Source organism: Arachis stenosperma, chromosome 3 (assembly GCF_014773155.1).
Source record: "Arachis stenosperma cultivar V10309 chromosome 3, arast.V10309.gnm1.PFL2, whole genome shotgun sequence".
Taxonomy (NCBI): domain Eukaryota; kingdom Viridiplantae; phylum Streptophyta; class Magnoliopsida; order Fabales; family Fabaceae; genus Arachis; species Arachis stenosperma.
Window position 1 is genome coordinate 55310162 of NC_080379.1, and position 14995 is coordinate 55325156.

The following is a 14995-nucleotide window of genomic DNA, read 5'->3' on the forward strand; positions in this document are numbered from 1 at the left end:
TGTTTGTAATTTATTTTAGGACATATCAAAAACAATTTTTTTCGTATAACATTATTTTCTGATATAATATTTTTGGGAATATAATTCTTAAACGTCTAGGACCATGTTTGCATACTTTGAAAGTTGAAACAAGGGCCTAAAGGATTTCAATAAAATTTTCAAAACCTAATCTTTAAATAAAATAATTGTTGAAAAATAGTTTTACAAATTAAAAAAAAAAAACTAAAAGAAGAACGCAATATAATGTAAAAGAATAACATAGTTATTAATATTACAAACATTTATACCAATTATCTCCGTCTCAGCCCCCGAAAAAAAAAATGATAGCAATCTTGAAAACTAAAACCAAAGTGTTATAAAACCAAGTTACATCAAAATTAATTTTTTATTTATTATATTTTGTTGTTATTTGGTTATCTCGTCTATGTTTCTAAATCGATTTGCAGCATATGTTTCTTAATGGTGTATATGTGTCACTATTTTGGTGTCATTGATTCTATTAATTTTGCTCAACAGAGTTTATTCGATCAAAACAGTTTACATTCAGAGCTCTGATCTCCTAGGTTAGTATATTTTTTCCGAAAAAAAAAATTTCAAGTACAAGTAAAATTGGCAACTAATCTTCATCCTTGGTAGCTATACCAAGCTCCCTCTTCTCGATCAGCTAGGTGAGTTCCTCTGTAGTTCTGTTCTTGCAGATCATTGGTTAATGTGATTGTGATAAATAGCTTGCTAGCTCATGAACTTTAATTTGGTTTCTTTCTCCTTTTATAATTCAGCAATGCTAGCAAACAAATATTATCGTTTATTTGGCGAGTAATAATTTACCCTCATAAAACATATAATTTATACTTATATTTATTAAAATTTACACATATAAATCAACACAATTTATATTCATATTTACCAAAATTTATACATATAAATTAATAAAATTTATTCATTAAATTTTTTTATTTATATTGATTAATTGTTGACCAAAATTATTAAAATCAGTTGGCCTAAAAACCTTTCTGATTTTTTTTTATATTTTTTTTCAGAATTTCGGGTGGACTTTTGTTTATTGTGCATGTTTATGTTAACAATATAACTTACAAAAATATTATAAACACACCAAAAGTTATCAGTAAAAAAATTATCATATATTTGTGTGTTAATATATGTATTATTTAATTTATTTTTAATATTTATTTTGTATTTTAAAATATATTTTATATCAATAATTAATTTTAGTGTATATCTAACATGAGTTATTATTATTATTATTATTATTATTATTATTATTATTATTATTATTATTATTATTATTATTATTATCTTCAGTGAAGAAAGCCTCCTTTTAGTTGAAATGATTCATTTATTTTTTATAATTGTGTTTATACAAAGCTTGTCCTGTTTCAAAAATTTCTATGTGTGAATAGTTTTAAGTTTATCCTGCTCAAGAAAAATTCATATTATAATCTTTTATCGGCTCATCCATATATACTTTTTATTAAGTAAAAAATATTGTACTCTTTGTCAATTAATAAATTTTAATTTTTTATTAATTATATTTTATATTAATAATTTAGATTTAAAATTTAAAAATTTTAGATTTAAAGTTTAGGACTTAAATATTAAAATTTAAGGTGTAAAATTTAAAATTTAAGACCGTACTTTTTATTTTTCGCAAAGCACAATAGCATTTTCCTTTTTTATTATCTTTTAGGTAGTGTTTATTTTGATATATTGAGACAGAGACTGAAAGACTGAAACTCGGTATCATATTTGTTAGTTCAGAGATTGGTACTAAAATTTATGTTTCTGTGCCTAAAATTTCACTATTTCAGTACCTCTAAAAAATAGGGACACAGGAGATTAAAATTTTTAGAAATAAGAGACTGAAACTTTAATAACATTTTATACTTAAAATACCTTTATTTCAATTAATTAATTCTAATTTTACCTTTGTACAAATTAAATTAATATTTCATTTTTTTTTAATTTCTGTCTCTCAGTCTCGATCTTTTCATTTTCGTTTCTCCACTAAAGCTACCTTATGTTTTGGCTTTTCTTGTTGGAATGATTATTTTTCTGAGGAGCTATTTTTTTCTTTTGTAATGAGGAAGAGCAATATGTTTGTTGGAGGCAGATATTTTCGTTCGAACTTATTTGTATTTTTAATTTTAATATTTTATATTTTAAAGTTTTGTGAAAAAAGTGCAAATAGAAAGTAAAGTTTTAATTTTTTATAAAATTCTCTTTCTTAATCGAAACATTTTCTTATTTATTCTCTTTCTTAATTAATTTGTTCATCTCACGTTGGGTGTAGGATGAAGAGGGGCTTCAATGGAGTTTTTAAAAGGAAAAAGCTTTCCTTTTTTTCTATTTTGTTAATGTCCACAACTATCATATTATTGTCATGGGAGAGTCTTTCTGCACTTATTCCCCCTTATTCACAAATGTTGCTTCCTTCAGGTTTGCTTTTATTGCTGCAATGCAACTATATAATATATATGGTTCAAGTGTAATAGTAGTATTGCTAAGGTTTCTTCTTAGAATTATCTATAGTAAATTGTTCTTTCATATATATATAATAAATGGATTACAAATCACAAAAGCATTGAATTTTTTCTACATTAAATATGAGTGCAAAACCATTTTATTACTAACATCTAATTTGGTATTAAGTATTACAATGTACGCAAAAGTTTTTCCTTAAAGTAATTACAGATTTAGAAATTAATAATAATTTTTTTTATCCATATGGCAAAATCTAATTTAAAATTCAACATAAAAGTTCAATTCTTACATACATAAGATGTGGAGTAAATGATGATATGCTTTTAACATGGAGATAGTAGTATCATAAATAGGGTGATATTATTTGAACACTTAATTTAGTCTTATATATAGACAATTATTTAATCGAGTTGCAATAAAATTCAAGGATGTTAGGTGTACAAATATAATAATTTTCCTATAAAATATTATCTCATAGAATGGGCATCCTCACTCTTTTATGCTCTCTTGCTCTTCCTACTTCTTCCTCATATCTTTCTATTAATCACATTTATCTTGTAACTTAAACTTTGTGTTTTATTATAATGGTGTAGAATTTTTCTCAAGTTTGACGAATGAAGAAGCAGAAGTTCTCCTTGAAGCAGGGGATATCCATGGAGTACCCACTTTAGAAAAAGAAGAACCTAGTAGAACAAATTCTATCATTGGCTTTCTAGAGAATGGATCTACAGAAAATAATGAAGGTAATAAAAATTTTTTAAGTGTTAACAAGTTATAGCTTAAGTGGCATATTATTCTCATACTTACTTAGAAGTCGCGAATTTGAGTTTCATTCCTAACTTTGGAAAATAAAATTTCCTAAGTGAGCATGCGATGAGGTTGATGTTAATTGTTATCTTTAGCTATAGTATTCAAATTGATGTGTTTACCATTGTGCTAACAAAATCAGGTTGATGATCAAACTAAGTTAATTAAATATATTGTTATGATAAATGTTTCTCCAAATTAAAATATAAGTAAATAGTTATTGCTGATGATAAAAAATTTAAACGTTGACAAAGGTAGCTGTAAAAAAAATTAAACTAATCTTATATTCATAAAAGATTAATTTTGTTTGTCAAAAATATTCAATAATTAAATTTTTATTGATTTTATTAAAAAAGTATGTTAAATTTTTAAATTGTTCTTATCATTATTTTTAACCTCTTATAACAACAATAATCAAAACTGCCACCCTATTTTTCAAAAATTCTAAATATCTGTAACCCTCTTTCATTATCACCTACACTACTAATATCATCAATTCATCAACAACAATATCTTTAAAATAACACAACATAATAAAAAGAATCACTCTACTTTCGTTAATACCACCACCAAATTAAAATTAAACAAAAATAGTAACCTTTCACTTTCTGAAACAAAAAGAAAACCCACATCTTTCACCAACAGCATACTAATATCCATGAAATTTGCAAATCAAACCTTATTAATTGAAGAACCATATAAGAAAAACAAATCTTAAGAAGAATTGAAAAAGTATTGTTCTCGACACCACCGTAACCTAACTTCCAGCTTACTGCACTCTCCGGCAGCCAAATCTGGAGTCGCATTCATCACAAAAAAATGGGGATATATAAGCTTTCAAAATCGATTTTCACAATAATGGCCACCCAATAAAATTATACATTATAACAAAAATAAGATGACCACCCAATTAAAAAGCATCACTCTCTTCTTCTATCTTCTCTTCTTTTCCTACACCTTCAGTTCCTCAACTACCATAGAAGTTGAATCCACTTTCGAAAACTCTATCGACCAAAAATTACTCAGCCAAGACAAAGAACCGACGCTATCCCACTTCAGATTCTATTGGCAAGACATAGTTGGAGGACCATGTTAGAATATATTAGAATCAATTAGCATTTATTAGAATTATTTAACATATATTATGTCATTATTATATCGATTCTCTTAACACCTATAAATACCCTTTTATATTGTATCATTTCACACAACCTGAATAGACACAAATCCTTTCTTCTACTGCTCTCTCTTATCTTTCTAACATGGTATTAAAGTCATGGAATCTTCCTTGAAGAGGATAAATTATTTTTTCTGTGAAATCACTGTATTTTTTCCACACTTTTCTTTTATGTCAATTTTTCTTACCTTTTGTCACTCCTTTGATGCTTTTTCACCTCACCGATTAGCCTATTCTCTCTGTCTTGTGTCTTTCCGAGTCTAATAAATCAAATACCATTGTCATATGTTGTTTACTTATTCCCATGGAGAAACTATATTTTTTTGTCACCTTCCGGCAGTTCGTCATCTTCTGACATTTTACCATCTCTTCACATTTTGCCACACTTTTGGGCAATTTTTGGACAGTTCGCAATCTTTTTGAAAATTTCGTCTACATTTTTTCTGTGGTATTTTCATCTATACTTTCACTGCAGCAGTTTTATCTGTGCTTTCTTGCGACAGTCTCATCTGCGCTTCTCGTACGGCAGCTTCGTCTGCGCTTTTCTTGTGATTATGTCTACGTTTCCTCATGGAAGTTCCGTCTGCGTTTTCTTGTGGCAGTTCTATCTGTGTTTTCTTATGATAGTTCCGTCTGCGCTTCCTTTCGACATTTCTATCTACACTTACTTCCGGTAGTTTCATCTATGCTTCCTTCCGGCAATTTCGTGCACTTTCTCACGGCAGTTCCATCTGTAGCCGTTCCATCAGTTTATGCAGTTTTTTTATTTCGTTGTTTTAAATAAGTTTCAAACTAGAGTTGTCTCTTGAGTTTGAGGGAGGATGTTAGAATATATTAGGATCAATTAGTATTCATTAGAATTATTTAGCATATATTATGTTTTTATTATATTGATTCTCTTAACACATATAAATATTCTTTTATATTGTATCATTTCACACAACATGAATAGATACAAATCCTTTCTCTACTGCTCTCTCTTATCTTTCTAACAGGTCAAACCAACTTCAATCACAATAGTCGAATGCAACTTCTTTGGCTTGGTTAGGGTAATAGACAATGCTTTAACCATAGTCCCAACTTAGCTAGCAATAATGGCAATAAGCTTCCAGTAGTTAAGATGAGACAACGAGGTTGGCGAGAAGATACAGATCTGTCGGCGACGAGGTTGGCAGTGAGAAGGAGTTATCGGCGGCGCAGAATAGCAATCAAGCAACCCAGTGGTTACGCCGAGACGATGCCGAGGCTGGTGGCAAAGAGGTTGGTGGCAATGAGACTGGTCGTGAAGAGGTTGACAGCGACAATCTGGGGAGTTAGAGATCACCAAAGCCAGTGTCACAGGAATATGAGGGAGGTGATAAGGATGGGGATGGGAATGGGGGAGGTCTGGTACTGAAAGGGGTTAGGTGGCAATGAGTGGGATAAAATAAAAAAGGGTAATTTAAAAATAAAAAAAAAGTTGAATAGAATGAATTCAGAATTTAACAAATGGGTATTTTTGATTAACAAAATTAATCTTTCATAGATATTAAATTAGTTTAATTTTTTTATAATCAATTTTGTCAAACACTCAAAATTTTTTTATTAAAAATAACTATTTACTCTTAAAATATTGTACACTATATTATATCCCTCATAAAGTTTTATTATTACATTTTACATACATGGTCATGTTGTCCTTTATATATCCCTTTATATTAGTCCTTTTTTTCTCTTTGCATTTATACTTAAATAGTTCATTTCCATTATCATCATGCAGATGTTATTCCAAATTTGTTCAATGAAGAAATAGAAGATAAAATTTTAGAGCAAGAACATACGTTAGATTCTATAAGGGATTCTCCACACAAAGGATCTTTAATGAATGAAGGTAACATAATTTTAGAAGTTAATATGTTGATATATGTGCATGAATTTTAATATGTTTATGTTTAATGATGATTTATAAATTATGTAAGTGTTGTTAAAATTAAAGTTATATTTTTTTTCGCATTTTAGTAATATTTGTTTTAGCAACTCTTTTTAAAAAACGTTGCTAAATAATAAAAAAGCGTTACCTTTTACTTGCTTGCACTGATCTTTGCAATATAATTTATATACTTTGGTTAATATTTTGTTCCTCATGTTAAGAAAACAGTTAAGAAACTCTTGTTTTTTAAACTAATTTTTAAAAATTAAAATAGGTCTATTCAAATTTACTATAATATCAAAAAGTATTTGATCCAATGTAGCTGAACCATGTATATTCTACAAACTTTATGTTCCACGTATTCATTTTTAGATATGAGGGGATATGATTTTATAGTATTAATGTTGTCTTTTTGTTGTTGTCAATAACGACAATAACGATAGTAATAATAGGGCAATATATGTGTTTGTATTTATAGTAGCTACAGCTACAGAGTGTGTGTGGGGGTTTGTGGTGTGGTGGTATATATTGGTGTGTTGTATGTGGTGGTGGCGGTTTTTTTGGTATTGTGTCTTGTGAGAATGTGATGGCTGCAGCGTTTATGGTGGTAGTGACGATGATAGCATGAAAAATTTTAAAAATTTTGAAAAAAAAAAAAAGACAAAAACAATTATAAAATTGCCAAAAGAAACTAACTCTATGTTGATTCAAAAAAATTTGACCAAAAAATAAAGTTGACATATTTAAAAAATATAAAATTAAAATTGAAATAAAATAATTTTAGAGACAAAATTAAAATTAAAATTAATCCCAGATATTAAGAGTAAAAAGTTATTTTTCCATTAAAAATTATCTAATATATTACAAGTGCATGTATTATAGTATATAAATTTTACGCATTAGTCAAACCCCAACTTAGAGAAAGCCATTGTCGTTTGTATGTTAGAACTTACCAGTATATAAGATATATTATAGAGTAATATTCCGATTTAATTTTCAAAAAAATTTTTTTAACAAATTAATTTTTAACAAATTTTAACTATTAAATCAGTTTATAAATTCCTATTTCATTCTATAATCTTACATATCATGCGAAATTTTTTCTAGAGGTTTTTTATATTTTTATTAAATAAAAATAAAAATTAATTTGTTTAACTTTTAATAAAATTTGATACAAAGATTGATTTTCTTAACTTAATTAATTAATAAAATGTCTAAGTCATTAAAATTTATTGAAAACTACAAAATTAGACAAAATATTTTTTGAATTAACTATTAAAATTGCATCTAAATTTTGGAAATGCGGATAAAAATAGCCTCACTTTTGATAATGACAAAAATATTTTTAAAATATTATAAAATACAATAAAAATAACCAAAATAGTACTATATTATTTTTAGAGAAAATTATCATTTTTACCTATAAAAGTTTTCACTGACAAATTTACTCATAAAAAAAAGAAATTAAAGTTGTATCCATAAAAAATAAATTTCATACAACAAAATTATTCAAATACTGAAAAATCACCTAGAAACTTCAAAGTATTCTTGTCCTAACCCTAATCTCAACACTTTTGTCCAAATTATCCATTGTCCCTATTCTTTTTGGTTCCGATTCTGCATATTGGATTTGCAGCAATGGTGTGCTGTCGTTTGATGCATAGTCCTTTGCCATGGCGTTTGATATTGTTAGTTATAATTGATTATTGATGATTCACTGAGAATGGGTGGAATGAAATTGTGGCGTAGGTGATTTTTAGCAATTGGAAGTAGAAAAAATCAATTAGTTTACTCCAATATATAGCGAATAAATGATGCATATCACGAAGTACGTTGACGACGAACCTATCGGTTTGACGGTGGAGCATGGCGATTGTGGTTTCTCATGTGGTGGTGGATTTGGATTTTAACATGACTAGTTCTGCAAAATCTTAACCATCTCTGCTTACATTTTGAGAAAGATGATTGTAGAACAAGATGAAGAAGTTAAGTGAAACAAATACTACTTCCCCGTCGGCATGCTCGATCATCACCGCCATCTTTTAATTTCTTCATCTTTTTTTTTGAAAAAGAAAATCTAAATGCTTGTGGTTCCGATAGTTAGTGGCGGCGGTGGTGTTGGTAGTGGTGGTGTTGGTAAAGGAGGAGGTAAAATTTACGAAAAGAATAAAGAGAGGATTGAGATTTCGGGAAGGGGGTTGAGATTAGGGTTAGAATAAGGATAAGGTTTAATTACTCTGTTGGTCCTATAGTTTTGCGAAATTTTTAATTAGGTCCATGTACTTTTTTTCTTTCAATTGAGTTCTTGCACCAATTTTTTTTTTTAATTGGGTGCCTACACTTTTTTTTCTTTTATTTGGGTTCTTGCACTATTTTTTTTAGTTGGGTTCCTATAAAATTAAGTCAACTATTACCAAGAAGGACCTAATTGAAAAAAAATTAGTGCAGGAACCCAATTAAAAGAAAAAAAAGTATAAGAATCTAATTGAAAATTTCGCGAAACTATAAGGACCAACGGAGTAATTAAACCTAAGGGTAATTTGGAGTTTTTTAGTAATTTTTTCAGTGTTTGGATAATTTTATCGTATATATATGGAACCATCTTTTATGGTTACAACTTTAATTTTTTTTATGTGTAGATTTGTTAACGTTTAAAATTTTATAAGTGCCAAACACATTTATTTTTGACAAATGTTTATGCATTTGATCTAAATTTTTTTTTTAAAATATTTAGATAACTATTTAGAAAGCACATAATATATCAGAATAAATTTGATTTCTAGATTGTTTTTCATTTTTTAATACTTTGGTCATTAAAATCACAACAAAAAAATCTATTTAATGTATAATTATCAAAATTTAAAAATAAAAATATCTCATTTTTTAATCATATTTACAAAAAATAACATTAAAATCTAATTTCTAGATCATCTTTTGAAAATATATATTTAACAGATTTTTTTTAAATTTTAAAATATTTTAAAGATATTTAATTTTTATCATTATCAAAAGTAAAAAATATTTTTGTCAGCATTTTAAAATTTTAAGACGATTTTGGTAGATTGATTTACATTATTACTCTTATTATATTTAGTATCAAATTCTACTATAATTAGTCCATGAAGATAAATATTTAATCTCAGTTCAATTTATTTCGGGAGGGGGGATGGGGGTTTATATTTGAAGACCCTATTTTATCGAACTTCATAATCAAATTTTATGATTAATTAATATTTAATTGCATCCAATATCCTATATATATAATATATAAATAACTGTGGTATGCTTATTGTGACACAATTTGACGACAGTTGCCCTGTGCGCAGGCATGTTAACTTTGATTTTACTTTTTAATGCTAAATTGTTCTGCATAATATATAGTTGCCATATGTTATCATATATTCCTATTTTATTGGACCCATAAACTTTATCCATCTATGTAACTAGTACCATATAGTAACAAACTATTCTTCTTTTTTTTTTAATCAAAATTTTCAATTTCATTAGATTGTAACTACGCAAAAGGAAAATGGGTGATCGACAACCATAGACCTTTGTATTCAGGATTTGGTTGTAAACGATGGTTGTCAGGATCATGGGCTTGTCGCTTAACGCAACGCACTGATTTTGCATATGAAAACCTTCGATGGCAACCAAAAGATTGTGAATTAGAGGAATTTCAAGGATCAAAATTTCTTACAAGGTATTTCACTCTTTCACTCTATATGTATAGCAATATCAGAACATGTATAGGTTGCCCATATTTTATATCATGGATTGCTATTCATTAAAACTTTTTGCGTTTGTTTCAACTTTTAAAAGAATCGATGTAAAAACATTTTTTATATAATTTAATTTTACCTATAAAAAGAGGAAGAAGAAAGAATTGTGCGAGAAGTAATTTTTTTATTAAAAACAATAACGTTTCTTGCCAAAAAGAAATTAAAACACTAAAATAAACACACCTTAAAAATTAACATACATAAATTTGTGTGCGTGCCAAATATATAGGTTTCGAAATTTTTATATGGTACTTTATTTCTGTGGCAATTATGCTATTATATCAATCGCATTGAATTAGGGGATTAAAATTACATGAATATGGAAAATTAATATGGTCTAAAGAAGTATATTTTAAAATTGAACATCCAACAAAATACATTTTAATCAGAATTTGAAACAAATTTTTTTATTGAGTTTTGGACTCTTTAACTAAAAAAAAAAAAACACTTTAACATAGAAAATAAGTAAAAAACATATTTCAAAGATATATTTGAGTGGCCCAAATTAGTGTGCACCACATGCAAAATAGACTTTGTTAACAATTAGTGTAGGATTTTCATGAATTATGGTTTGTGTGGCTAATAACAATTATGAATCAAACTCTTCTAAAATGATAAAGTGAGAGTTTAATCATCTTTAAATTAAAATAGCAGAATTTATATATAATAAAAATTATAAATTCAATTATAATAAATATTTTATTTTATCACTTTAGAAGTCTCAAAGAATCTTTTTTTTCAACTACAATTTCGTGGCCAACATCAACAAATTGAGGCGGCTATAGGCATTTAGTGGTAGCAGAGGATATATATATATATATATATATATATATATATATATATATATATGCAGAGTGTTAGGTAAACAATGACCATCTTAGCTTGAACAATATGAACAACTACTAATCAAATAAAAATATATTACATTTTTAAATTAATCATCTAAATTTTAATATTAAAATAACTATCCTACATCTAGTAAAATAAATATCTGATATATCTATTAGTCATATTGTTTAATATTTTCAATGTCTATCTGTACTTTTCTTGTATATATATATTTTTTCGCAATGAATGGTGGAACAAAAGAAATTGACCTATAAAATATTGGAACTCATTTTTAGTACACGACTACCATTTGGTGGTTTGCAGGCCATGTACGAAATGCGTTTTGTTAGCACACGAGTCAATATTGGTGTAGTTAGTAGCAAAGCCTCTTTCACTAAATGCAATTTTTTTAATATATAAATGTGAGATTTCAGGATGCAACACAAAACTTTGGCATTTGTTGGAGACTCATTAGGCCGTCAACAGTTTCAGTCCTTAATGTGCATGATCACCGGTGGTGAGGAAATGCAAAATGTGGAAGATGTTGGAATAGAATATGGATTGGTTAAACCTGAGGGTGGTACTCACCCCCATGGTTATGCATACCGTTTCATAACCACTAATACTACCATTCTATACTATTGGTCTTCAACTCTCTGTGATACTCAACCTATTGATCCTACTGATCCGGAATCAGATGTTGCAATGCACCTTGACCAGCCTCCAGCATTCTTGCAGAAATATCTTCACAAGATACATGTGCTAGTTCTCAACACAGGTGACTTCGCTTTGATTTTCTTTTTGAGGAAAAAAGCTTTCACTCATCAGCTTATAAATTATGAATTTAACTTGGATATATATAGTTTGCTTTCATTTTATTTTATTCAAAATACTAACCTGAGTGTAGATTGGTTAAATTGTTTTCTATTATTTATGAGAAAGCCTAAAGGACCAACACCTTTATTAAAATTTGACCAACACTTATGATAGTTAATTGATAACTACAAATTACAAAATATGTTTGTCCCGTAGCACTCCTCATCTTTTATATATAACTTCTATAAAATATAAAATATAAAAATTAAATTAAATTAAACTTTATTGATATATTGGTATCTTGTTTTTCAAAACTATTTTATTTACACTAAAAATCACCAATTATATGTTCGTATGTATTTATAGATATTGATTTATACAATTTTTTTTAATTAAATAATCAAACTTGCTATAATGCTATATAGTGAAATAATTAAACATGCAAATATACAATAGAAGAATAATTATATTTGTTTATAGCAGCATAATAATTTTTTTAAAATGCCAAATACGTGTTTCTATACTCGATAATTAATTTTTGGTATATATGCAGCATTATTAATGATTAAAATTGACAAATTAAACAAATAAAAAGTTATTTAGCTTTTATATAATATAAATCATAAATATAAAGTATTAAGATGTAATATATATTCAGTTTAATTTAAAAATATAATCGAACCAATCAGTTTTTTTTTTAACAAAAAAGTAAACAAATTGATTTTCTGTATTTTCATTAAATTTTAGTATTATTTATTTATTTTTTGTTTCTAATACGTTAGATCGATTTTAAAATAGGTCACCATTGGAATCGAGGAAAGCTGAAAGCTAATCGTTGGGTAATTCATATTAATGGTGTGCGAAGCACGGAGAAGGAGTTAGCAATGATTTGGCGCGCTAAGAATTTTACTGTTCATAGCGTGGTTAGTTGGGTAAATTCACAGATTCCGAAATATCCAAATTTAAAGGTGTTCTTTAGAAGCATCTCTCCAAGGCATTTTGTTGGTGGTGATTGGGACACAGGAGGCAGTTGCAATAATACTACACCAATGTCAGTGGGAAAGGAGATATTAGAAGAAGAGTCTAGCGATTTAAGTGTTGCAAGTGCTGTGAAAGGGACTGCAGTTAAGCTCTTGGATATAACAGCTCTTTCTCAACTTAGAGACGAGGCTCATTTATCACGTTTTAGAATGACACCTAATCCTGCTGCTGTTCAAGATTGTTTACACTGGTGTTTACCTGGTGTTCCTGATACATGGAATGAATTACTCTTTGCACAAATCTAGTTTAATTTGCATCCAAAGTTGAAATTGAAAATGTTATTTCTATTTCTACCAATTGGCTAAGGAAAGGTTGTGCACACTTTCAATGCCTCATCCATCAGTTTGTTAGATTATGTAGTAATGGGGTTCTCAGGATAGTTTTTTTTTCATCGAAATTGTCAACCTAATACTGAGCAACTTGTTATATGCGGCATTTAGTTTTCTCTAGAATTTTTTGGAGGTCATCCAAATATGTTGAGGTTTATTTGTGTAATCTTGGTAAATATATAATTTTTTCTTTTTCAATGTATGTTATTCTTGTATCCACAGAAAAGATATGTAACCATTTGTGCCTTAATTTGCACTTTGTCATATATAGAGATATACGCTTTTATCAGTGAATGAACTTTGATTAGGACGATCCCAAAATGAGCTCTGATTCTATCTCTTTTGAAATCGAGAAACGTTCGTCGGAAGAGGAGGATTTAGTGTCAAGAAGCACGAAAAAAGTTAAAATGAATGAAGGAAACAAAGAAACACAAGGAATGGAAGATGTTGTGGAAGAACAAGAAAATGAAAAACCAAAGGAAGCAGGTAATATCATGAACCAGACAGCAAACAATTGTAATTCAGAGGACACAAAACACCTAGAAGATCCTACCGAGACACGGTAGTTGAAAACAGCTTTGACAAATTGAATCCACAAAAAATTGTGGAGATGGTTTCGGAGGACCTTGGATCAGATCTACTCATGGAAGACCCAGCTCCCTTCAATCCTAAGTCTACGATTGAGGTTTCTCTAGAGGAGTACGAAGACTGGTGCAAGCCCTGTAAACTCTCTTTAATTGTGAAGCCTCTTGATAATGTTCTCAATCTTCAAGCACTTGACAGATGGGTGCAGAGACGATGGGTCAAAAAAGGATCCATAAGGGTCATGGATCTCGAAGGAAAATTTTTCTTGGTCAGATTCACAGATCAAGATGACTATTCCCATGCACTTTTTGAAGGTCCTTGGATGATAGCTGACCATTATCTCCTTGTTCAGAGATGGAGACCTCTATTCATTTCTCAAGAGATGGATGTCCAGAAGGTCGCGGTATGGATTCGAATCCCTAACCTCCCAGCTGAATTATATAATAAGTATTTTCTTTGGAAAGTGGGGAAGGCTCTAGGCACTATGCTCAAGGTGGATGATTTAACATCTATCCACTCTAGAGGAAGGTTCGCAAGAATATGTGTTGAAATCGATTTAAGGAAAAAAATTATTCCAACCTTTACAGCCCTTGGCAAAGACTTTAACATTGTATATGAAGGTCTACATCAAATTTGCTTTAGCTGTGGTCGATATGACCATAGAATGGAAAACTGCCATGACAAGGTAGCCGGAACCACCAGTATCGGCAGACCTAAAGCGGCTGAGGGCAGTAAAACTAGTCATGAAGAACCCAGCAGCAACGGTCAGGAATCAAATCAGGGAGTACGAGATTTGCAACAGGATCCAAAAAGGAAAGATATTCCTATTGCGATTAATCAGAAAACTATCACGCTCACGTCTCAGGAAGCGCAACTAAATGAGAAGGATTTGCTAAATCACACTACTAATCTGGAGGAAATCAGCGTAAATCAAGGAAATAATCTGTATGGCCAATGGATGATTGTGAAGAAAAATCAAAGAAAGACGTAGCCCAAAACTGAAAATTCAGGAAAGGAAAAGAAAGAAAGAATCTACCAATCAAGATTTCAGATTCTTGCTGAAGAAAATCAGGAAACAAATTTAAATGCTGAAGAAAGCCAGCCAAACGCCCATCAAGTGGTAGAATTAAATGAGAAGAATGACAACCAATTAGCGCGGACCCATGAGAAAATAGGAACTCAGCAAAAAACCAAAAAGAAAAATCTCACAAAAAAATAC

General features: G+C 28.9%; 2 protein-coding genes across 2 annotated transcripts; both read left to right on the forward strand.

The window, feature by feature from the left end:
- The first annotated feature begins 8476 nt into the window (after positions 1–8476).
- Positions 8477–13107, forward strand: LOC130966139 (protein trichome birefringence-like 16). The gene is made up of 4 exons (XM_057890908.1): positions 8477–8543; positions 9903–10098; positions 11440–11783; positions 12620–13107. The coding sequence occupies exons 1-4, from the start codon at positions 8477–8479 to the stop codon at positions 13105–13107; spliced, it is 1095 nt and encodes a 364-aa protein (XP_057746891.1).
- A 694-nt stretch (positions 13108–13801) lies between these two features.
- LOC130966140 (uncharacterized) lies at positions 13802–14767 on the forward strand. Its single transcript, XM_057890909.1, has one exon. The coding sequence runs from the start codon at positions 13802–13804 to the stop codon at positions 14765–14767; it is 966 nt and encodes a 321-aa protein (XP_057746892.1).
- Positions 14768–14995: the final 228 nt, after the last annotated feature.

Coding starts and splice junctions, on each gene's coding strand:
- LOC130966139 (XM_057890908.1), top strand. CDS start 8,477: ATGCTTGTGGTTCCGATAGTTAGTGGCGGCGGTGGTGTTGGTAGTGGT. Junction 8,544..9,902: donor TGGTGTTGGTAAAGGAGGAG/GTAAAATTTACG, acceptor CAATTTCATTAG/ATTGTAACTACGCAAAAGGA. Junction 10,099..11,439: donor GGATCAAAATTTCTTACAAG/GTATTTCACTCT, acceptor GTGAGATTTCAG/GATGCAACACAAAACTTTGG.
- LOC130966140 (XM_057890909.1), top strand. CDS start 13,802: ATGGTTTCGGAGGACCTTGGATCAGATCTACTCATGGAAGACCCAGCT.